The sequence below is a fragment of the Oryctolagus cuniculus genome, chromosome 1, assembly GCF_051225735.1.
Source record: "Oryctolagus cuniculus isolate XC-2025 breed Fujian yellow rabbit chromosome 1, ASM5122573v1, whole genome shotgun sequence".
NCBI lineage: Eukaryota > Metazoa > Chordata > Mammalia > Lagomorpha > Leporidae > Oryctolagus > Oryctolagus cuniculus.
Genome location: NC_142867.1, coordinates 179,731,322 through 179,756,059, shown reverse-complemented (window position 1 = coordinate 179,756,059; position 24,738 = coordinate 179,731,322). Strand labels below are relative to the sequence as shown.

The window sequence follows — 24,738 nt, the reverse complement described above, 5'->3', positions numbered from 1 at the left end:
TGAATGTGTAGGTTAATAATTTACCCTTCCCGAGAGGCAGACGCAGTAATCACACGCTGTAAGCAGGCACTCTGGGGCCTGTTGCTTTGCTGGAGCTCATCTTGGCTGGAGCCATGAGCCCTGTTGGTTGGGACACGAGTACCAAGTGTCTGTACTTTGACAAATGGAAGCTTGGGAGAACTAAATAAGGCAGGGACGTTTGGAGTGATTCACTTCAAGTGATAGCTAAAGTAATGGATTACTGTAACTACCCATCTGCTACCCATCAAAAGAACGTTATACACACATGCATATATATATATGCACATATATATATATATATATTTCTCCTAAAAAGTTTATTTTGAACCAGGGTGGAGTTCTATATGGAGGAGAGAGTAGTGGTGGGAAAATAGATTATATTTAAAGAATATTTATGAAGCTTCAGAGAAGGGACAAACTGAGCTTGCTGATTGATACCTAGCATATGTTTTTATTGTCTTGCAAAATATTGGATGCAGCTGTGCATGCAAGACTTTCCCAATGGCAGTGTGATCATTAATGTCAAAAACCTGAGTCCGTTACTCCTTGCCATATACTTTGTTTTGATGCAGTAGTGAACACAACTCCACTCTAGATTTAAGTACTATTTATGTGAATTTTATTTCCCTGTTTAGTCACTGAATCATATTGTAGTGTTGGCATGGTAAGTTTTGTAATTTGTTTTCCTGTGGGAAGAGTGTTTTTCTTCTACCGAATGTTCACTTCTGCATACTTTTTTTTAGTTAGGAATTATGTCATTACCAAGATTTACAGTTATTTAATAATGATTTATTGTAGTAATTTATTCTGCCAGCTGTGGCACATTTTCAGTGGAATTTGTAAATCAAATTTATATAGAAATTTACCAGGACATGCATTTCAGGATTTAATAAAATATACTCTCAAATCTTTTTGAAGTGGGTAGTTTTATGCTAACACATTTGGGATTAAGCTTTACCTTAACAACCGTTGTTAATGTTCAGACTCTGTTTTGTCTTTCCCACAACCATTGAAAATAAGAGTCTGTGAGATCTGTTAAAAATATAGTTTCTGGTCATCCACTTTGCTCCCCCACCATTAGTGTCATGTTATATTTGACCCGGGATGTTCACATAACGTTTGGCTCCGCGCAGTTCCGTAAGTTTTAACCACTACTAAAATGTGCATCCAGAATCCTATTGAGAATAGACCTAGCAGGTTGTGTTGATTTTGAAGCCCTAAGTATCAGATTCTCCCCCTGCTCCACCAGTTTGCAGAGCGCCCTGGCCACTCACCATGTGGAATACATTTAACTTTGGCTGAGTTGCCAACTCATACGCCTCCTGCAATTTCTTTGTTATATACAAATTCTGCAAGTTATTGTAGTTTCTTTTTTTTAAAAAAAATGAGATTTTGTTGACTGGATAGTATGTTTGTTTAGAAGGAGGAACAGTGCACAGGTTCCTGTATAATTGTGTTTTTACAGAAAGAAAGCTGACCATTTGAGAGATTGTCTCTGAAATAAGGCATTTGCAAAAATGACTTTTTCTCTAAGATTATATGAAAATTTTAGTTCTAAGATTAAACTACAGACTCATAACTTCAGTCAGCTGGCTGTTTTGTGTGCAACAGAAAAAACCATCTCATTTGGTTTATTACTGTTTCCCAAACACCCTGACTTCATTGATCAGTTGTTTGGTTATCATAAAGACACAGTCTAAATGTGTCTTGATGCTGAAGTTTCAGGTGATATTAATCATATTTAAAGTAGTAGGCTGTGAGCTCTCCAAAATATAACCAAAGCATTTGAAATTGCAGCTGCTCATTTTTTATAAAAGTTTGTATTTGTTTATGAAGTTTAGTAAAATAGAACGTAATGAAACAAAAAATGCTGATACAGCTTAGCATCTGAAATGTTAATCCTTCCCATTTAGCTACTATTTTGGAGGGTGGGGACCCAAAATATGACAATGTGAATAAAGTTAAGTCTCTGACATTATTTCTTAACTTTTTTTTTTTTTTGACAGGCAGAGTGGACAGTGAGAGAGAGAGACAGAGAGAAAGGTCTTCCTTTTGCCGTTGGTTCACCCTCCAGTGGCCGCCGTGGCCAGCGCGCCGCGGCCAGCGCACTGCAGCCGGCGCACCGCGCTAATCTGATGGCAGGAGCCAGGTGTTTCTCCTGGTCTCCCATGGGGTGCAGGGCCCAAGTACTTGGGCCATCCTCCACTGCACTCCCTGGCCACAGCAGAGAGCTGGCCTGGAAGAGGGGCAACCGGGACAGAATCTGGTGCCCCAACCGGGACTAGAACCCAGTGTGCTGGCGCTACAAGGTGGAGGATTAGCCTAGTGAGCCGCGGCGCCAGCCCTCTGATGTTACTTCTTAAAAGATATAGTTTCTAACAGTATTCTTAGAGATACATTTTGCCTTCAGTCTCAAATGACAGTACATTAAAAATGGAATAAACTTATCAAAATGAAAATAATTTTAAAAGACAAATCATTAAAATATAGCCATAGTATTGTGGTTGGGAGTGTGCCTTGAGTGAATTTTTATTTCTAGGAAAATTGTTAATGACTTTGGATATGATTTATGATTTTTCACAGTGTTTGATGTTCATTTTTGTTTTGAGAAAAATAAACCTGGTATAAAATAAACCCAAATGGCTACAAGGGTCAGGGCCTCCCATGTGGATGGCAGGGCCTCAAGTGCTTGGGCCATCTTGTGCTGCTTTCCCTAGTGCATTAGCAGGGAGCTGGATTGGAAGTGGAGCAGCCCAAACTCCAGGGAATTGGGAGCAAGAAAGATTTCTTGAATGAGATGAGAGAGACTTCTCCTGAGTGATTCCACTGCTGACTCCTCCGTACAGTATGGTGCCTTGTTTTCCTCAGAAGCACTTAGCACTACGTGAGGAAGAGATTGTGGAGGCAGACGGAGGTGCTGCTTTTCCGTTCTTTAATCCGTTATTCAGGTGTTGACGATAGCAGTGTAGCAGGCATCTTTACCGAGTTCAAATGCAACAGGAGAGGCTATTTTACAAGTAAATTCTCATAGTACTGGACTAAGTTTGCACCTAGCAATGCTTTTTTTTTTTTTTTTTAAATGTTGGGCTTACCTGGAAAAGCCTTTTAAATCATACCAACTTGAAACCTAAAAAATATAAAGCATGCTTCAGGGATAATGGATATGTTTCATCTCGCAGGTGAATTTTGACAGAGTGATGGTGAATGCTTTGAGAGGCTGGGATGGGCAGATCCGAAGAGTTCTGTGCTTATTTGGCAATGCCAGGAGTTGCTGCTGAGTGAACAGGCAACGGATGCTGCCCTAGACACATTTCCCTAGCTCGAGAGCTCCTCAGTCATTGTAATCATTCATTTATTGATCTGGTGTTCATTCATTCTGCTAAATTTCTTGAACACCCTCAAGTACGAGGCGGCAGGCTGGACATGGTAAGAGGGTCAGGGTGAGGGTGAAACAGGCATGCATATGCTTGTATCCTTGAGTGGGAAGCGTAATTGTCCATTAACAAAAATGTAAAATAGGGCAGGCCACTGTTTTGTCAAGAATATATGATGGTTAAATTAAGAGATCCTCAGTCTGGGTGCAAATAAGAAGGATTATTCAGTTGCAGAATTCTGGAAGATTCTAGAGCAACATTGGAAGATTTGAGAGAGCCCTTGTATTTGCTGATTGGGCATGCCGGGCATTCTGGAGGGGTGCCCATTCCCATCCGATATGAATAGGTCATCCCCTTGTCAAATATCTACACCATGTGCAGCACATCTGTCATTCCAGGCAAAAGCAGTGGGTACCGGAAAGGAAGTGAGAGGGGCAGCCCAGAGGTGAGTGGCAAAGCCTTGTGTTGCTGGTTGAGCTGCCAGTTAGGAGAATATAATTTTCAGAAAATATTTTAGATGGATATTCTTATTTTTTAAAAGATTTATTTATTTGGGAGGTGGAATAAGAGAGGAGAGGAGGGGAGAGAGACAGATAGCTAGACATGTCTTCCATTTGCTGGTTCACTCCCAAAAGGCCACAAGGGTCAGGGCCTCTCAGGTGGGTGGCAGGGCCCCAAGTGCTTGGGCCGTCTTGTGCTGCTTTCCCTAGTGCATTAGCAGGGAGCTGGATTGGAAATGGAGCAGCCCAAACTCAAACCTGCACCTGTGTGGGATGCTGGCATCACAGGCAGCAGCGTAACCTGCTGAGCAACAACACCAGCCTTAGAAGTATTTTTATTGTAGATAGCAATGTACTGGCCCGTCTTTCTGTGAAACTGTACAGAATGTACATGATTAAGGCTTAGTCTTAGGAGTGCCCTCCTCCACCATTCTCCTTCCATGGAATTCCTAGTTTTCTTTGACTTAGTTTGCTCCCTCAAAGCTAAAACTCATTTAGGCATCAGTTCTTCCAGAGACTTTAAATAACAAAAAAACTCTGAAAAACTGTTTTCTCACGTTTGCCTAGTTAACCCCTTGTGTTCTATGAAATACTGTCCATTTTCTGCTAGTGCATACTGTACTTCCTTATGTTTCAAGGCAGAATGGACAAATACAACACCAGCAGATGTCCTAGCTCTTGGATCTTCTGTACCTTCTAGGGAAACATTAGAATTCAGGCAAATCCCGTAATCGAGCACTCCTGCCTCAGGTATCTCTCTCTTCTGATACAGCCTGCATACTTTTCCTGGATGAAACACAACTTTCATTATTTCACTTTTCTGTTCAGGAACTGAAAGTCCAATTTTTAAGGTTTCTGCAGTTTGCCTGTATCTTTTCTCTGTAAATTCATACTTTTCATCTACCTAAGGAACAGTGCTTTCTTATACTGACTTTTATTGTGCTTCCCTGCCCATTTTATTTGCTGTCTTCTCTTTGCCTTACAGTAAGTCTCTTTAACCCACGATCTACTCATATCCCTCTTTTGGCCAAATTGTTTGCACTCCTGGAAGTATAATAGCTAGAAACACATGTAGTGACTTGTGGCATTTCTGCTGTGGTAAGAGAGCATTTATTTACATCTTTCATTAACCCCATGTGCTTATAAGTCTCTCCAACTACACTGTAAGTCAGGTGAAATTAGAGGGCCTGCTCTTAACTATTAACACTGTGCTAACATGAGCCCAGTAGAGATCCAGGCAAAAATGGTGCTTTGAGCATCCAAGGAAGATGAAGCAGTCTGCAGGCTTAGACACTGAAGGTCTAAAGCTCATCGCCCTCAGGTTTTGCTCAGGTTTTACTAAACCTTAAAAGTATTTGGTTGTTTGTTAAATTTTTCATTGTGTTAATTGCTAGTACACACACATTGTAAACAGTGATAAAAGAGTATAGAGTCTAATACAGAGAAGACAAATTTCCCATCCCTCCTCAGAGGCAATCTCTGTTTATTATATTCTTAAAAGTATATCTGTAGGCCGGCGCCATGGCTCAACAGGCTAATCCTCCGCCTTGCAGCGCCAGCATACTGGGTTCTAGTCCCAGACGGGGCACCGAATTCTGTCCTGGTTGCCCCTCTTCCAGGCCAGCTCTCTGCTGTGGCTCGGGAGTGCAGTGGAGGATGGCCCAAGTCCTTGGGCCCTGCACCCCATGGGAGACCAGGAGAAGTACCTGGCTCCTGCCATCGGATCAGCGCAGTGCACCGGCGCAGCGCGCCGGCTGTGGCGGTCATTAGAGGGTGAACCAACAGCAAAGGAAGACCTTTCTCTCTGTCTCTCTCTCTCACTGTCCACTCTACCTGTCAAAAAAAAAAAAAAAAAAAAGTATGTCTGTAAACAGCTTAACATAAATAGAGAAGTGTTTAGGACCCCTCCCGATTTCCCCTCCTCGCTTCCCTGAGCCTCTCCTGCCTTTCTACATGAATGGTAGTGTACTGTATTTACTCTTCTGCATCTCACCTTTTACTCATGATTTTTTTTTATTTGAGAGGCAAAGTAGAAAGAGAGAGGGAGAGGTCTTCCATCTGCTGGTTCACTCCCTAAATGGCCAAAACAGCCAGAGCTGGGCTGATCTGAAGCCAGGAGCTTCTTCTGGGTCTCCCATGTGGGTGCAGTGAACCAAGCACTTGGTCATTTCCACTGCCTTCCCAGGCACATTTGCAGGGAGCTAGATCAGAAGCGCAGCATCTATGGCACTGCAGAGCCTTAACCTACTATGCCAAAGCGCGGGCACCATTCTCATGATTTTTAAGAAGTGTATCTTGGGGCCAGTGCTGTGGTGTAGCAGCTAAAGCCGCCACCTGCAGTGCTGGCATCCCATATAGGTGCCTCTTTGAGTCCCAGCTGCTCCACTTCTGATCTAGCTTTCTGCTATGGCCTGGGAAAGCAGTGGAAGATGGCCCAACTGCTTGGGCCCCTGTACCTGTGTGGAAGACCCAGCAGAAGCTCCAGGCTCCTGGCTTCAGATCTGCCCAGCTCTGGCTGTTGCGGCTGTTTGGGGAGCAGACCAGCGGATGGAAGACCTTTCTCTCTCAGCCTCTGCCTCTTTGTAACTCTGCCTTTCAAATAAATAAATAAATCTTTAAAAAAAAAGTGTTCCTTATCATTTTTTAAAATTTATTTGAAAGAGTTACACAGAGAGAGGAGAGGCAGAGAGAGAGAGAGAGAGAGAGAGAGGTCTTCCATCTACTGGTTCACTCCCCAATTGGCCACAACGGCCGGAGCTGCACCGATCCGAAGCCAGGAGCCAGGAGCCAGGAGCTTCTTCTGGGTCTCCCACGTGGGTGCAGGGCCCCAAGGACTTGGGCCATCTTCCGCTGCTTTCCCAGGCTATAGCAGAGAGCTGGATTGGAAGTGGAGGAGCCGGGTCTCGAACCTGCACCCATATGGGATGCTGGTGCTTCAGGCCAGGGCATTAACCTGCTGTGCCACAGTGCCGGCCTCAGTGTTCCTTATCAGTACTTACTACATTTTCTCATTTTTCCTAATGACTATGTAATATTTCTTTGGAAAGACTCATAGTAAAATAGCAAATTCTAGAAGTGGGAAGAAGGCAGATATTAGATACGTGATAGGTTAATTACAGCTAGTGACAAAAGGATCAAGTAGTAGATTGTTGAATTTAAAACAACAGTATTCATGGAGGTTCCCGCCCCATCTCAGGGCAAATAGAGCTCCCAAGCCCTGAGAAATTTTGAAAAGTGTCACTAAATATTCATGGAACTTCTAAATGAAAAATTACAATTATCAGTAAAATATCTTACAAAAACATGGGCTTATATGCAGCACTTTTAAAGAAAGAGTTTATCTAAAATGGTAGATACCTGGAGAGGTAATTCAGGGTATTGGGATGAGTACATGTTTTGAAATTGAACAAACTTAGTCATGAATTCCCACTTTGACATTTATTGCACTTTGACATTTAATGCACTTGACATATGGCCAAGTGACTTAACTCTTTTAGCTTCAATTTCCTTATTTGTAAAATGAGGATAATAATACCATCTCATAGGACCTGTGAAGAACAAATGAGAAAATATTTTATATTTTGCACAGTACCTGGCATAAAACATGTGTGCCATAAATTACAGATTAACATCTCCCGGACTTAGGGAATCTAGAATGATTCCCTAAGAGCTCAGAATGCTGCCATCTTTTATAAAATCGCATATATAATTGTATCTTGTATAAAGCCTCCCACAGTGTCCTGTACGAAGTAAGAACTTCACACGTACGCAGATTCAGTTCTGTCATCAGAAGCCTCAATCTCTAGAAAGAAATACGAGGATATGAACTTGGTCATATGTGCCGTGTGAAGATGCTCTCCTTAGCCGAACATCAGAATCTCAACCTGTGTGCTTGTAAATGTTGTAACACTTCGTGCATTGGGGTTGCACAGGAAAACTCTGGTGGTCTTATTTGCTTATTACTGTGGGTAAGTCTTCCCAGCATGGCCCGTTTCATGTTAACCAATGTGAAGTCATCTTGCTTATAAAATTCCTGAAAAGTTGACAGCTCTCACCAGTCAGTAAGAGCAGCTTTCTTAAATTAGTGGATTCTCAGCTGTCTTGGCCATTGCTTTGAACTTCACTCTGAAAGGAGTTTGGGAGACCCAAGTCCTGAAAAATGGTCCAGGATCTTCCCTCAACTCATTTTTTTGATTTTGCCTCAGTACTTGACTATACAAAAACAGTCCAATAAGATTAGCTTCCTAGAATTTTTTAGACAGCCTCTGGTCTCAGGCTATGGAGGCCAAGGGGCTCAGGCTTTATACTTCTTGTCTTGTTAATATTCAGTATTAACACTTTTTTTTCTAAAAGGTCTCCCCTGGTTAAAAGCAAATATATTTGCAAACGACTGTTACTAAAGTAGCTGTCACAATGCCCATGAATGTAATTGTACACAAGGCCCTGATATAGTTTATTCGCTCATTGTATATACATGCACATAAGTACATATATATGTGTGTGTATAAATATATATTATATATACATTACTAATATAAAGTTTAAGAAAATAAAAAAGGGAATGTAATGCATTTCAGTGTTATTTTCATCAGAGATAGTGATAATAGAAGACGTCTTTGTTACTCGGCATTTTATTTAAATATGACTTTCATTTATATGTGAATGAATTCTTCATGTATTTTAGATGAATGCAAAGTGACTTATAGGGCATCTCACAAACTCAGATGGCTGTAGTGGCCGGGCAAATAATGGAATTGAAACAAGCAGGCAGGGCGTAATGCAGTCCAGAGTGTTGAGACTGCCTGTCCAAGAGCACGTGCTCGCAGGAGAGCTTCTCTGCCGAATGCTGTTGTGAAGGAACACGGGTTTCTGTCGCCACATCTTTAGTCCTTAGCACCTCACCCTTTGCTCCATTCTCCCTGTGCCCTAGAAATCCACATTTTAATTTAAAATGTCTTGAATTTTACATGTTGCCACTAATTAAACACACATGCACATTCATGCACTCTCCTAGGGAGCCAATCAAAATATATCTGAGGGCCAGACTTAGAAATCTCAAAATATGTCTGTGGACTCCTAGTTGGGAATCTCTTTTTACACATGTAAATATAAAACAACAAATGTTTATTGAGTGCTTATGTGTAGGGACTCTTCTAAATCTTTCACAGTAATCAGAATAGTTCCTCTTCATAACTGTTCAGTGGATTAGCACTGTTATTTTCATTTGAGATGAAGAATTTTGACTAAGTAACCTGCTTTAGTCATGTGATTAGGAAAAGTTTCTTCAGGTATTCAGACCCGAGCAACCTCTGCAGATTTGACCTCTAGGATCTCTCTCACTGCATGTGCTAGAAGCATGCACACACACACAAAGTCTAAGTAACTGAAGGCAAAGGCTAGGTAGAGACTATTGTCTAATATTAGCTCCATAGTGTAGGGTGCTAGGATTTGTGCCTATGTGTGTGCTTGCTGTAATGAAGCCCTGGAGTACTGTATGCTTTCATACTGTATAAGATTTTTCTGATAAAGCTCAGTGAGACTATGTAAAAATTTCACAGGGAGTTTCTATTTCTTTTTGCTACAAACTAGACATCCTGAGCTTTGGGGCCAACATTGTCTGTGTCCAAGGGCAAAAGTTCTCTTTCTTCGCCTTGCCATATTTAAACCCCACCCGTGGAAATGCTCCAAGTCCTGAGTGATGATCACTTCCTCTGGGCAAGTGTATGAAGAATAAAAGTAAATCTAGCAGGAGGAATAAATCCCAAAAGACAGTGATAAGTACTTGAGGTCAGAGACTGCGTCTTTTATAGTTTGTCTACATACCAAGCTCATTAATATGAATAATCATCTTAGCTGTAGTGGTTGTAGTAGCAAAAATAATATAAAAGAATGGGCTTGTCCTATGTTTTTACATCAGCTTCCATTATTTCTAGGATTTAGGAAGGTCTTGTTAAGAGAGTGATGTGAAATCAAGTCAAATCAAGTCTCATATTTCTCCTTTATTTCCATTTCTTTTTCCTACCCATGTAATTGTTTTTTCAAATATTCTTCAACTGTAAAAACTCCATCTCTATAGGGGTAACACTAACACAGGAAACAAAAAACAGGGTGGGAAAAATTCTATATATTTATCCATTTAGGTTTTCCCTGGGGGGATTCTGGATTACCCTTTGACATCATAAACCTCTTTACAGGTTATTCATTTGGTGTGGAATGGGCACGTGGTGGGGAAGAGCCCATTCCTCTAGCAGGATTCTTCTTAACACTCTGCTCTGTACCCTCTAGTGAATGGAAAGAACCCCAAACTTTCATTTTCAGGACTATATCTCAGCCCCTGGCTCCTGCAGAAAACCAGTGTGGTTCAGATGTGGGATGGGAAGAGTGGTTTGCGTTGGCATCAGCCTTGCGGGTGCTTTGGGGCTGGCGCACACACAGCTGTGGGTTACAGATGCTTGCTCTCCGGTATTAATGTGGCCAACATGCGAAACCATGGCACCCACAATACTACACAAAGGTCCACGCCTCTGATAGTTAGAGAATTAACTCCTGGCTGAAGAAATTCCTTCCTCAAGAGCTGGAATATGTTCTAGAACAGAAGGTCCTCTTTCAGAGGGGTGCGCCTGAGAATAGAATGCTTGATGATACTGGACTGGGCACCAGGGACTGTATCATGGGGTTGTCTACAGCCTTGGGAGCTTTAACCAAAAATAGAAAAAAAAATGCAACTCTAACCCTAACATTCATAAATTCCAGATTCCAGACTGTGCATGCAGTAGGAAGCTTGGACACTCAAGTCATTGTGTAGTTTCTCTGGAGATACCAAGTGCAGACTGTTAGTGGTAGTTGCTATCTGGGCTGACTCAGGGTGTGTTAAGAATGCTTCCACCAATTTTTTGTTTTGCTGAGCTGTGTCCAAGGATGGTAGATACAAGAGAAAGGAAACAAGCATGGGATTAGGTTAGGTATTGCTTTCTTTGTAAGTTCAATAACTTGGACTGTTTGCAGGGCCTAGGGATTTTTGTTGCATCCTACTTAGGAGACCTATGCTTCTTTCTAATGGTGCACTTGAGAGAACTGGGATATTTCAGCTAGTGAGATAGTTTTCTCACTCAGGTACAATTTCCAGTGAAATAGTAGCTTATAAGTATCCAGAAGTTAGTTTATTGACTCTTATTGCACTTCTGAGTACCTAATAAATAATTTATTAGTCTGATGGATATGTGGCTACCTAACTATGGGGCATGAAATATGCACTGTTTTTCTAATACACTGAGGGAAACCTGTTTATAAAGTATTTAGTATTGGTTTTATAATGCACTGTTGACAACTGGAGACCACAAAGCTCAAAGATCAATGTCATTTTGGCCCACAGTATTAATGCTGCTTTATAAAGCTCTGTGACAGGTTGCTTAGACAGTGGTCCCTACTGTTAGGAAGGCAGCTGTCCAGGCTGGCAGGCCAGCAGATGAATGTCTTTGTCCATGTCCCTGAGATGACGGCTAATACTGGCCAGGTGATGGAGCCCATCGATTCCTTCTCCTGGAGAAGGACTCTGGATGAGAATTGCAGGGTTCTGCTCATGTAGGCCTTGTTAATTGGGCAGAGAGTTGGTGTGGCTTTGTATCTGGAGACAGGAATCAGGCAACAAGGAGTGGAACTTGGCTCTCCTCGGCTCTGTCTCGTGTGTTAATGTAGTGACATTCTTCCACATCACCTACTCCTTCATTCAAATCTCATAAGTGACATAGCTTAAAGTATTTTGATTTTTGTGCACCTTGGGGAATTTCCTTAGCCAGGAATAAATTCACAGACATTGAAAAACTCTACATAATAAATGTTTAGAATTGTGGGATACTTAAAGATTAAATAATTTCATCCAAATTCAGTACTCAGTGTTTCAATTTTCTGTATGAGAACCGCCCGCTAAGGGAATGCGGTATAACGACAATGATTTATAATGTGCTATTGCCTATTAGGGAGTATGTTTTTAGAATGAGGCATTTTTCTCTTTGCTTTAAGAACTCCTTGCTGGTTCTAAGTATTCCACTTCCCAAACTGGGAACTCTGAACTATATTTTCTTGAACCCAGTTGAATTGTTATATCTCATGCAATTTTAAGAACCAGGGTTTGAGTTCTTTCTGCTGCATGCTAATTCTTTTATTCATTCTTTATTGATCTAGAGTTTCACTTAACCTCATCCTATTGGACCAAACCTTTTCTATGCTCTTGTGATCCTTGATTTCAGCCTTTTTGCTTTTCTGGATGATAATTTCTTCTGTATAGCCATCATTCATTGAGCATTTACATGGTTGCCCCATGACTACCAAAAATTTATTTACTCTGTGTCTTTGAACAGATGTACCATTTAGTATAAGAAATGGGTACTAACTTGATTTTCTAACATAAATACTCTTTTTTAAAATTAAGATTTATTTATTTATTTAGAGGCAGAGTTACAGACAGAGAGGGAGAGACAACGAGAAAGGGCTTCCGTCCACTGGTTAACTCCCCATATGGCCGTAATGGCTGGAACTGAGCAATCTGGAGGCGGGAGCCAGAAGCTTCTTTGGGTCTTCGAATGAGTGCAGGGGTCTGAGCACTTGGTCCATCTTCCCCTGCTTTCCCAAATGTATCAGCAGAGAGCTTTATCAGAAATGAAGCAGCTGGGACTTGAACAAGCACCCATAGGGATGCCACTACTGCAGGCGAAGGCTTAACTATGCCACTGCACCTGCCCTAACATAAGTACTCTTAATACATATATTTCTTAATCACAGAAGTCTTTCTTTCTCTGTTACCTTTAGTTTCTGATAAAAAGTATTTTTTTTTCTCCCTTTAAGGGCACCCTTTTCATTTGTATTCTTGATCACATTCTCTCCTAGGACCCTTCTATATAATTTTCCCTCTGGCTTAGATCTTCAATATCCTTTCCTCTGTTGGCATCATCCCCTTTGTCTGTGATTGACTCTTGTTTCCCTGTAGTGAAAAGCAAACTGTCAACTCACCAACACAGCTTCTCCTAGGCCTTGCTAACTTTTCAGGCCACCTGTCTCTTCCTTTACCTGCTTTCTTTGCAGAATTTCTCCAAGGAATGTTTATCTTTCTGCTTCTTGTCTTTATAATTCTTAATTCCTCTGGTATATGGATTCTATGTATCTGTCAGGCTACTAAGATACTTCACTTGTGATATATAATATAAAATATTTCAGCCACAGATATATGTTGAGAATGGTACACTGAATACCTGTTTACTCAAACTTAAGATCTGATAAAGTACAAACACATCTGAAGCATGTTGGATCCCTGTTTAAATTCTGTTGTACCAGACACCGTCAGTCCCTCTTACTACCGACCCTGCATTCCTTAGCACCATTTTGATTTTGGTGTTTATCATTCCCATGCATTTTGTTTTGTTCTTATTATTTACAATTCCATTTGGTTTTGGTACACCCTAAGAATAGTAATTTTTTTTAGAACTTTTAGAAGTCTTGACCATCCTACCTCCTGTAAACACTGTCTTCCCTTATTATTCAGAACATTGGACAATCATGATGTTTCTGTCAATATTGGATCTTCTGTCTTCTCCCCTAATAATCATGTGTGTCCTGCAAGATGCCAACCTTGGGCACCATCTGTTCCTCTTGTGACAAGTCTGTGTCAATGGCTCTGTGGTCTTCTAACTCCATTATCTGTTTCTGAACCTTTCTCATTGCCTAGTCATCCGCATAACATGCTGTACGACACCCCCTCCCTCTATTTCTACAAATCACCCATCCCCACCCCTGTTGATGGGAGCCTTGGTGTCATCATCCACTCTTCTCATTTGTTATCAATATCTTGTCAATCATTCTTGTCTCCTTGATTAGTTATCCTCACAGTATCTTTTATATTTTATTCTTCTTCCCCCAGCCCAATTAAAAGCAGTCAATTTACCAAGAGCATTCTAATAGCTTCCTAACTGATTGTTTCACTTCTTTTATACATTAGTAAAACTTATAGGAATATAATAATGATCATACCATGTTGCTATTCTGAAGTTTTCAGAATTTTAATAGTTGGAATACTTTGCAACTCTTCACGATGGGGTACAGGACCCGCCTATTATCATTGTGCCTGGTGACCATCTGTCCTGTCATTCGTTCTTTATTCTGGTCCAGTGGTATCACTTCTTTAGGAATAGTATTGGTGCTTCAAGCCAGAGTAAGGGCTGTCTCAGCGTAGAAGCTTTCTTTTACCACACTGGCTGGAAGGAAATCTCTTTTCCCGGGTCATACAGAGTTCCTCTGCTGTTTTCTCTTATCATGTTCTGTTTTTATTAAGATGGTGTTGGTTCATGGTTTATCTTCAGGACTAGACTGTAAACTTTTTTTTAAAAGAGTTTTTGTTTAATTTTAAAGCAGAGTGATAGAGACAGAGAGGGAGATCTTCCATCCTCTGGTTCACTCCCCACATGGCTACAATATGCCAGGCTGGGCCAAGCTCAAGCTAGGAGCCCAGAATTGTATCTGGGTCTCCCACATGGGTGGCAGAGGCCTAAGGATTTGGGTCATCTTCCATTGTTTTCCCAGGTGTATTAGTAGGAAACTGGACCAGAAGCATAGCAGCCAGGACCCTGTATTTGGATATGGGATACCAGCGTCCAAAGTAGTGGTTTAACCTTCTGTGTCCCACCCCTGGCTCCTAGATGTAAACTTCTGTGCAGAAAATATAAATGTGTCCTAACATTTGTGTTACCCATAGCATCTTATCAAGTTGGGCCTTGACTAGTATTCCCTAATGATGGCTAAAAATATTTAAGATGACTCTATAATTAAAGTGAGAAAAAAAAAAACAATAAGAAATTGAGCTGTTCAGGACAAAAGCATATCAATTATCAATTAGCTAATTATTCAGTTATTCTCACTTGGCTGCGTTTATTTTCTCCAGGGTTTATTTATTTAACTGTAGGCTGTTGTCAGCCTTAGAAACTGTTCCCTCTGGGGGCAGAATGTGTTTGGGTGGTCAGAGGAGTTTATAGCTGCAGTTATGTTTTGTTTTTTAATCTGTGTTGATGTATGCAGTGTTTCTAAGTGATGCTGTCTGTATGGTATATGTAATTTCCTCTCCCACTCTCTCAACAGGCACGCTTTGTGCCCACTCCACCTCCGCGTAGCCTTGCTTGCAAATCAGAGGACAGGCTTAGTGAACAAGACTGGCCAGCACCTTTCAAGGTCCCGTGCTACGGGGTTGACACTTCCCAAGCTGAGGTATGTTGTCTACATGTAAGTCACTTGGACACACTGATGTGCTTTCGCTGCATGGTTATGATGTCTCACCTCATTACTCTCCCCCTCCCCTTACTGTCTTTCCCACTCATCCTCACTCCATGACACTGCGTACTCACTCGCTTCCTAACATGCCTTACCTCGGAGGAAATTGCCTCAAGCAGTAGATTAGTGGGGGTTTGCCCAGTGATTTTTACTGTGATAAAGTGTCTGCCCTATTTTGACTACTCTTCTTCCCACCCCTTCTTTTTCTTTTCCTTTATCTTTCATAGACAGATCTCTGGGAATCACTTCTTGTTATCAGTATTTTTAGTAGTACCAGAGTACTGTTAATAATAGTGGTCGTAAATGTTTAGAACTGAAGTGTGACATACATAGAGAACTGTGCACAAGTCTTAAGGGTGCTACAGCCTAGTAAATGTTCACAAAATGAACACATCGGGCCCCCCAGTTAGATGGACACATTGCCTATGCCTAAAAAGCTACACTGTACCTCTCCCCAGACACTGTTCTCCACCAAAAGTAATCACTATTCAGACCTCCTAAGCTACCTGCTATTTTTTCCTATTTTAAACTTGCTGTTAATGGGGTTTTTGTCATCTTCAGGGTTTTTTAATTTTGACAACAACCTATAAGTTCATTGAAATTTTCTTTGTTTCAACATTTTTCCATTTAAACAGGTATATTATAGCCTGGTTTTATAAAGATTTTTGAAATTTTAAGCGTATGGTTATTTCACTTTTTAAATTTACTTTTTAGGTTATGCATTGCCTATAAGGGTTTCTCAGTGATAATGTTGCTTTTTACCACTTTAAGGGTGGTAATGGATTTTTAAAATAATTTTGTAAAGTGTTGAGCCCTGTCCTGACACACTTTTTCTTGGGTGTTCGTGAATCTCAACTACCCTTTCTGAGAGTAATTTACACTATTATTAAGACTTCTTTACTGGGCTGCAAACTTGCTGGTCCCTAGACATTATAAGGAAGTAAATTTTAAAAAATAATATTATCTTTACAATCCTTACAACTTTCATAGTCATACCTAAATACTTAATACATAAATACCTACTTCGTCACCCCACCCTCAGTCTGTTTTTTCATATTCCTTTACGGAAAGACACGTGGTTCTGTCTTCTAGAAGATTTTCTCATAAAACACCGACTATGGCTAGCATAGAAAGAATCCACTGTCACTGTTTGCACCTGAGAGGAGATTAATAAAGTCACTTTTCTATTTTTAAACCAAGATAGGCAAAATGTTTGATCTTTTGTAGGCACAAGTTCATGCTGACCTCAGAAGCTTTTGTGTCTGCGATTGTCTTGATTCTAAGTATTCATCATTTTCCTAACATTTTTTCAACCATTGCAACTACCACACCCTACCCAAATCTTTAAAAAAAAAAAAAAGGTTGTTTTTTTTTTTTTTTTTACACTTTATCAAAGGATTATGGCATTTGGATATCTCCTTGATGTGTTTCTATGAAGTGGAGCCCCTGATTAGGCTGTCAGCAGATGTGGTAGCATGTTGATTGTTCTAACAGGTACAGAGAGAAGTGTCAACCAGAGTAGTTTCCCCCTTTTGCTCTAGAAGGCTGAAGCCTTTAGGTACTGTTTGCACAGGGGGCTGTGATTTAAACCTGGGTCCTCACTAAACCTTATGTTAAGGAGCCTGTTCCCTCTTTGTTCAAGGTCACATAATGATGTTTTCAGTGTTTATCGCTTTCTCACTCAGTGTAGATGACTGCTTTTTGGGGAGTGTAATAGCTATTACTTTTTGTCATGTGCCTTGATGTGGTGTTCCTGGGAGTGAGCACTAGAGTTTTTAGTGCCCACAATACTTTGGCAAAAAACAAGCTGAGCAAAAACTGCATGTTATATTTACAGCTTGCACCATGGGCTTGTCCCCTGAAATCTTCAGGCTGTTCTGGCTGAGGCTTCTATATGTTGAAATGCCCAGACCAGGCTGCCAGAGCCATCTGGAGAGGGTGAGGCTGTTGTGTAAATAGGAAAGGCACATGAACAAATCTCACACACTTTCAGGGAGCAGAGAGCGTCCAGTCTGGAGACTGACAGGCAGAGATGGCAGCAATTTCTTTCTTTTGTCATTTAAATCTATAAAGATCATTAAGTGCATTTTGAATTAATTAATCCATAAGCTGTTAACCCAAAATAACAATTCAAGTTTTTTTTTTTTTTTAAGATTTTTTATTTATTTATTTCAGAGGCAGAGTTACAGAGAGAGGGAGAGACAGAGAAAGGTCTTCCATCCGTTGATTCATTCCCCAAATGGTCACAATGGCCAAAGTTGGGCTGATCCAAAGCCAGAAGCCAGGAGTTTCCACCAGGTCTCCCACATGGGTTCAGAGGCCCAAGCACTTGGCTTATCTTCCACTGCTTTCCCAGGCCATAGGCAGAGAGCTGGATCGCAAGAAGAGCAGCTGGGACACAAACCAGCGCCCATGTGAGATGCCGGTGCTACGGGCAGAGGCTTTGCCTACTATGCCACAGCACAAGCCCCAATGACCCAAGGTCTAAGAGAAGAGGCAGTAGAATTAGATGTCTCCTAAGAAGCAGACTTAGGGGTGGGCATTAGGCACAGTGATCATTGGGATGCCTGCCTCCCATACTGGAGGGTCTGGGTTTGAGTCCTATCTCTACTCCCGTGCCAAGCTTCCTGGTACTGTGCACCCCTATCAGCAGTAGGGAGGGATAGCAAGTCATGGCTCAAGTAGTTGGGCCCTTGCCACCCATATTGGGAGATCTGGATTGAGTTTTTGGTTCCTAGCTTCAGTGTGACCTAGCCTGGGCTGTTGTGGGCATTTGGAGAGAGACATCAGTGGATAGTAGATCTCTCTCTGTCTCTTTGCCTTTCACCTGAATGAAATAAAAAAAGGAAGACTTGTAGAAGGACATAGGTGCATAGTTCAGTTCATTCACAAATAGGCTGTTTCTAGGTTAGATCCAGTAGTTGGCATGCATGCATCATTTTGTAATCTGAATTAAAGACCGCTGCATTCAGGTTAGGCTAGATCACCTAACAAAGTGAAACACAAAGAAAACTTGTTCAATAGGAAAGTAAAGTTTCCCAGGTTCCTTATAATGTTATTGCAGGAATCCCACTGGTATACTGCAAAAGTTTTCGTGATCATCCGACTTCACTGCCAGGGAACACTTGGCTGTTGGAAGAAGGGTGTTTCTTCCCTTATAAGGGTGGTAATGGAAAGGAAAGTAGGAGCCAGTTTGGAAGTGCAAGGATTTAGATGTAAAAGATAAGTGAATCTTAATTGTGCAGATGAGTGCCTTCGTGAGCACTCACGTGTTTGTATCTGAACTCTCTTAAAAGCTCCAGTTTAATCCCCCCTCCTTCCTTTACCCCAAACATGCAGGCTAGTAGAGTAATATTTCATCTTTTTGTTCATGTGTGGGTTTTTTTTTGGGGGGGTGCTGCAAACTTTTTACTGTCCTCCCATCAAATAACATATGTGAGTCCAGGGAAAACAGGCAGGTTATATGATGATATAATTATTCACAAAGGGAAAAGCTGAGTTGAAATTATTGTGAGTTTAACTTTTTGTCTATTCTTTATGGGTGAGTTGAAAAACTTTTCTCCTTAACTTCACGTAGAAAATGAAACTTTACATAATAAAGCAGGGATGGCAGATTTCACAAGGGAAAGAGGTTGCTGTCAGGGTTTTTACTCAGAAATATGGAAATTTGGGTGGATTATCTGTTCAGAGGAGGTTTCCTTTATTAATTCTTTCTCCTTTTTTTCACTTAAGACATCTGTTAACATTTCACACAGCCCAACAGATGTTGCAAAGCAAGTCCCATACTTTGTTCTCAAGAAAAATGACATTTCCTCAATTGGTTCTCCCACCTCTGTGACTCAGTCTAGCCTGGTGCTTCTGCATAATTTGCATATATTAAGTTATATACCTTAATTCCTTATGAATTTGTAGCTGCAGCATTATTTTTTATATGGTGAAGTCTGATTTCCATTGGAAGCTACATCCATGTTTTTCTAGAGTTAAGAGAAGGCAAACATTTTAAAACATATCCTTTGAGGATGGCAACCTGATTCCACATATACGATAGGCCAGCCTATGTTATAAACATTTTTTCCATAAAATAATTCAATTATAAAAGCCCAAGTTGTTTTGCCATAAGGAAGTGCTGATTGTCATGCGATGTGGAGCGTCATTTTTATTATTTTGGCAAGAACAGGGACAGTTTTGTCTTGACAAGCCATTAGATGAATACCAGCGTGTGTCACATGAAAAACCACTGATCTTTAACCCAGCTCTGTACTTAACCAAGCCTTGAAAATGAATAGTGAATAAAAGAAGAGCAAAGGCCAGTTTACTGTCATTACAGATTACAGAATCTGTTAACAGCTGCTGAGCTGAACCAAGGGAGTTACAGGTATTGTTCTGTGAACCAGCAGAAGTCTTAGCAGTGCTGCTTAAACTGTGTACATAAAATGTACATTTATTTTATATGTGCTTCGGATTTACATTGTTGGAATAAATAACTAGAAAAAAGTCTTCATTTTCTCAGTGAATATATGCCTTTATCACAAAACCATATGTATTTACATAGAACTGTCTCAAAGAGCAGTTTCTGTGCCCAATTACAGAACTTATTTTGGGAAAGCAGTGTACTTTTAAAGAAGCTACACATTAAGTTGGAAACAAAAAAAGTACACAATATTTCTCCCTTTCTAAAAACAGTAACAACACAAAACAACAACAAAGAACAAACCACTCCACAAATGTACTTCGTGCCTGCAAATTCCTTGGCTTACTTGCTTCTCCAGCTATCAACTGTGGGTAATTTTTGCCTCAAAATGTGACTTTTTTTTTTTTTAGGAAATAGAGGAGAAAACCTGACATCTACTTCAGTATCCCGATATTGAAAAGATCAGTAACATTTTAAAACAGTCAGTTGTGGGAATTATTGCTTACAGAGCTAACAAGAAAGAACACACTTTCTTACTCTGCTGGTGGAATTGCATTGTGCCTCCCTGTAGTCTTGTTATCCCACACTAACTGAAATGCAAATTCTCGGTAACTAATTGGATCTCATTGAGGGTACATGCACAGTGTGTAGTTATATGCAAAAAGGCTTTAAAAAGTAAATTTTCCCTGTAATTACAACTTTTAGTTGCTATCCAAAACATGAGGTTCCACAGCATAGGTTCAGAATACAGGCATCAGATTTTTTAATAGATTACTAAAAAATGTGAATATATGAATATGAAATGCATAATAAAGTGCCAGATTAAGAATTATAGGAAAATATTTAATTACAGCAGACTAAATTAGCTTTTATTTAAGTTGTGTAAAAAAATTTTTTTTTAAGTTTTGGATATAGCATCTAACAGCCCACATACTAAAGGTCTGTTAATAGTGCAATCCTTTTCTTAGAACATTTTAAATGCTAAGACAACATAAACATCTAAAATCATTTCCATGAGAGTTACCTCTTTTCCCCTTCAATTCTCTGATCTATTTTACCATTGTAAAATGCACTTGAGTTTCTAACCTGTGTCTCCGTATTTTTGCTATTGTTGTATGGGGAGGTGGAGGTAGTCACATTGCCACAATGTCTTTAATAACTGGAATGCCTTTAGGCCTGGTTGGTGTACTTCTTAATTTCCATGATCCATCACTCACTATCAGTAAATGTGAGAAAGCCAGCACATGTATGATTCTTTAGTCTGAAATACATGGAATCAGGGTGGCAGAAAGCAATTATTGTGGAAGTGATACCTACCTCTTATCCCCCTGTTTTTGAATAAGTTCCATATATACAAATGATTCCAAAAAGTTATCCCATCTTCTGCCAAGTTACATAAGCATTGGAAACTCAAAGACATGTTTGTACCTTGGAGGTGTATTAATTTTTCCCACCTGTCCTTAAAGTAATACAAAGTGTCTCACTTGCTAGATAGAAAATGATCCTAAGAAAATCATCCTAAGAACAGGGGTTTTACATGCTCTGTTATATTTGGAAGTGAGTGACAAGTTCAGATCACACGCTTTTGGGGATAACTGGAGGAGACAAATTTTTATTTTCAAAAACTTAATTTAAAAAATGTTAGAAACAAAATCTGCAAAGCACAGCATGTGTTTATGTTGGAGGTATTTGTTTTATTTATTTATTGTTAAGCCTTTGGGTTACTTGTTGCCTCTTACTGTGACAAAGCTTGTCCTTTTTGTAAACTAGTCTTTACAAACTAGTAAAGATTTTGCTTGATCAAATCTATTCAGCAGGTGCGATTTCCTACGATATATTTATCATGGAAAAAATGTTTTTAAGCCTCAGAAAGATAACCTGGTATTTTTAAGGCTTGGTTTGTGGCCGTAAAATGCAGTTAATAGTTCCACTGCAGATCTGTTTCAGCTAGAGCAACCCCAGACCTTGATCTCTGAGAGAGCTCAGTTTGCCTACACTGGGTAGCATTTTGTCAGAAGACTGCTGGCTGGGCAGACCAGATTTGGATGTATTAGCTAGTCAGCCTAATAACCCTGTACAGACTGTATTGATTTTCTAGGAGAGAGTTTATGAACTAAATAAACTTGGGGTTGGTGTCTTAATAAACTGCTTCTCTCAGTCTGTCACATTTAGTTACGGAGCTGTGCAGTTTAGGGGGAAAAAAGGCTAATTCTGTTACAGATTGTTCACAGCAGGGTCTCCAAATTAGCCCTTTGTTTTGTAATGCCACCTTGCTTGGGCTCGCTTTGAGCACATTTCTCAGTTTTGCCCTAATGAGTTGCAACACTGATAATGTGGCTGATGATCTTTCATTGATTTCACTATCACTTGCTTGTCTGGTAATTGATCCGTTGCTGAGCCTCTAGTTAATTATATCGGCTTTGACATGGCCCAGTCCACGGGGAATTTCAAGTCTTGCAGAATAACAGTTTTAATAAAAGAGTCTATTACTGCAGGTGCTTGCTGCTGCATGCCAGTTGATTTTTGTGTTGTTTGTGTATGTGTGTGTGGGTGGGGGGAGGGGGGCTCAGGCGTGGGTAGGATACCTGGGAAAGAAGAGGACTGCTGGACTGACAGAAAAAAGGGGTGGGAGGGGGGCTGGGAAAAAGAGGAAGAGGGAGTGAAGGAGAGCGCGAGGAAGAAGGGGGAGAGCCAGGCAGAGGGGGAGAGCGAGTCGCGAGAGAGAACACGCAGGCAAAGCGATACAACAGAGCTTGAGTGGAGCCGGGAGGAAGCTTGCTATTGACAGTGTCCTTAAGCCTCCCACAAATAACAGCCATTAGTGGGAAGGTCAGGAGCTGAGCAGGCAGCTTGACTGAGGCACTGAGTGCCACTTCAGAAATCAAGAGGCTAGCAAATTTTAGAGGGAGTTTAAGTGGGTAATAGCTAGCAGTAAAGGTACAGTCACCGTTGACAATTGACTCATAGGGGCTTTTCCCGCCCTCCCCCCCCAAGAATATTTTTTATTGACCACAGGTGGACTTAATATATTTTAAGGCAACAATTCTTTGGGTTCTTGTTTGTTTCCTCTCAGATATTGAATTTGCTTCTTTTGAGACTTTTTTGTGCTTAATGGTGGTGAACTGGAGGGAAGTTTAACAGAAAAGCTTTCAGGAGATGCCGGTTCTAGAGGGGAAGGCACATTTGTGTCAACACAGTGTACGTTTTCTCATCTTTTCTCATTGTCCACTAATGACTCGGAGCTGCCATTGAAGCTCTTTTCTGTTCTTTTGTTGTTTCAGAGAGTAAGGTTTATTGTGATTCTTTAGTTAAGAAGGAGCCAGCAGAGTGGTATATTTGTCCTCGGTGTTTGTAGGTGCTTGAAGATTAATGTTCCTTACATCTTAAGTTTAGGAAGGATGGCTTTTTCCTGCTGACTACTTTTATGAGGTGGCATGAATTCAGCTTTCCATTTTGAAGTTACTGTTTATGTACAGTGCATTTTCTTCAGTTCTGTGTTTCCATAAATAAGGCAGATAAATACTATCTAATAAATAGATGCTTTGTTTTAAAACTGGTTTAATTAAAAATATGACCTGATATCAAGGCTATATTTCATCAGGCAGGAAAATGTTATAGAATGTTCCATAGAGATCATGAATGAAAAAATGGAGTTTTTATGTTCATTACTTTTTACCTGAAATGGGACAGGCGTTCCCCCCCACCTCTCTCTCTTTATGATCTGAAAGGATACTGTAGATGCTTCATCCAGGAACTTTAACAAAGGATTTTTTTTCTTGCTTTTGAGCTTTAAGAAAAGGTATATTTCTTTCCTTTGCCATCTCGTTTCCCATTACCTAACATCCAGTTTAGTAATTAATAGCCTAGGGTAGTAGATATTAAATAGGAGAGTATGTATTTATTTTGCAGATTGTTTATTGTGCATCTTACACGTTAGAAAACCCGCTAGGTTTACTTATTTACTCTGCAGAGTGTAAGGTCAAGTGTCTATGTATATTATTTTCTCTAGGAGTTTATATGTGGTTAGAAATAGCCCAGCATATACTGTATGACTTCAAAGAGCTAGCATTTAGATAACAACTGAGCCAACTTTACATTTTCTTACAACTGAATAGTTTACTTTCTTCCAATGCAATTAAAAAAAATTCCAGCACCAGTTTTAGAAATGTTGACACAAAGACTGGTGTCAGATCTTGCATGTTCCATGAGGAAGCATTGTTGGGAAAATTCCTGGGAAGGGCCCTCCTGTCTGCTTGCTCAGAGTGAGCCTGAGTGTGAATCTATCTTGTATCTGGAGGGGTTAGCGCAGGGTGTCATTTGGTGCCTGACAGTGCAGCAGTTGACTCCGCGCTGCTATCCAATGACATGCAGTGGCTGAGAGTTTGAAGCTGATGGTTGGGTCTCCAGTGCTGCCTGCACACCTGACAGGCAGCTGTTAAACCGGGCAAAGCAAGCTTGGGGAGTCACAATCTATGCATAAATGATAGGGATATCTGTGCAGAAGGTGCGAAGGAAGCTCTGACCCCCTCCCTCCCCCAAATCTCCCCCTTCCCAAATGAAATGCACAGTCCAGCCAGCTCCTTAACTGCACTACACTCCTGCTACTGGCTGCCAAGAGGCTCAAAAAATCCACCTTCACTTTTCAGTCAGAAGAGGCAGAAGTGGATGTGAGAGAAAGAGAGACACAGAGAGACAGAGAGCCAAAGAGGGCGAGAGACTTGACTTTAAGAGACTCCTGTACTGACAACTCCATGCAGTTCGGAACCAGACCGACTCCGGCTGAACCAGGGTTCATGGGGACATGGCAAAACGCTGACACTAACCTCTTATTCAGAATGTCCCAACAGGTAAGTTACTTTATTTTTTTGTTTTGTTTTGTTGTGGTGGCTTTTTTTTTTTTTTAAAGGAAACCTCGAACTGTTACATGCACTTTTGTTTCTGCTGGTTTTCTGTATAAATATAAATACATATATTTTTAATGTGATCACTTTATGATTAGGCTCTATTTTGTCATAACTGTGTTATTGCAATATGCAGTGTTCCTGCTTGGGCTCCCTAGGGCTCCTTAAAAGAAAAAGGGTAGAGAATACTTAAGTCAAAAGAAAGCGAAGGCATTTGTTAA

General features: G+C 40.6%; 1 protein-coding gene across 18 annotated transcripts in view; it reads left to right on the top strand.

The window, feature by feature from the left end:
- Positions 1-24,738, top strand: part of BNC2 (basonuclin zinc finger protein 2) — a 455,230-nt gene that overhangs the window by 123,573 nt on the left and 306,919 nt on the right. For 16 of the 18 annotated variants that reach the window (XM_070052561.2, XM_070052555.2, XM_089317450.1 and 13 more), the window contains 2 exons: positions 15,017-15,142; positions 24,263-24,463. In XM_070052561.2, the coding sequence (XP_069908662.1) occupies positions 15,017-15,142; positions 24,263-24,463 (327 nt within the window). The remainder of the gene's footprint in view (positions 1-15,016; positions 15,143-24,262; positions 24,464-24,738) is intronic. The other 2 variants (XM_089317419.1, XM_089317410.1) reach the window with 1 other exon arrangement.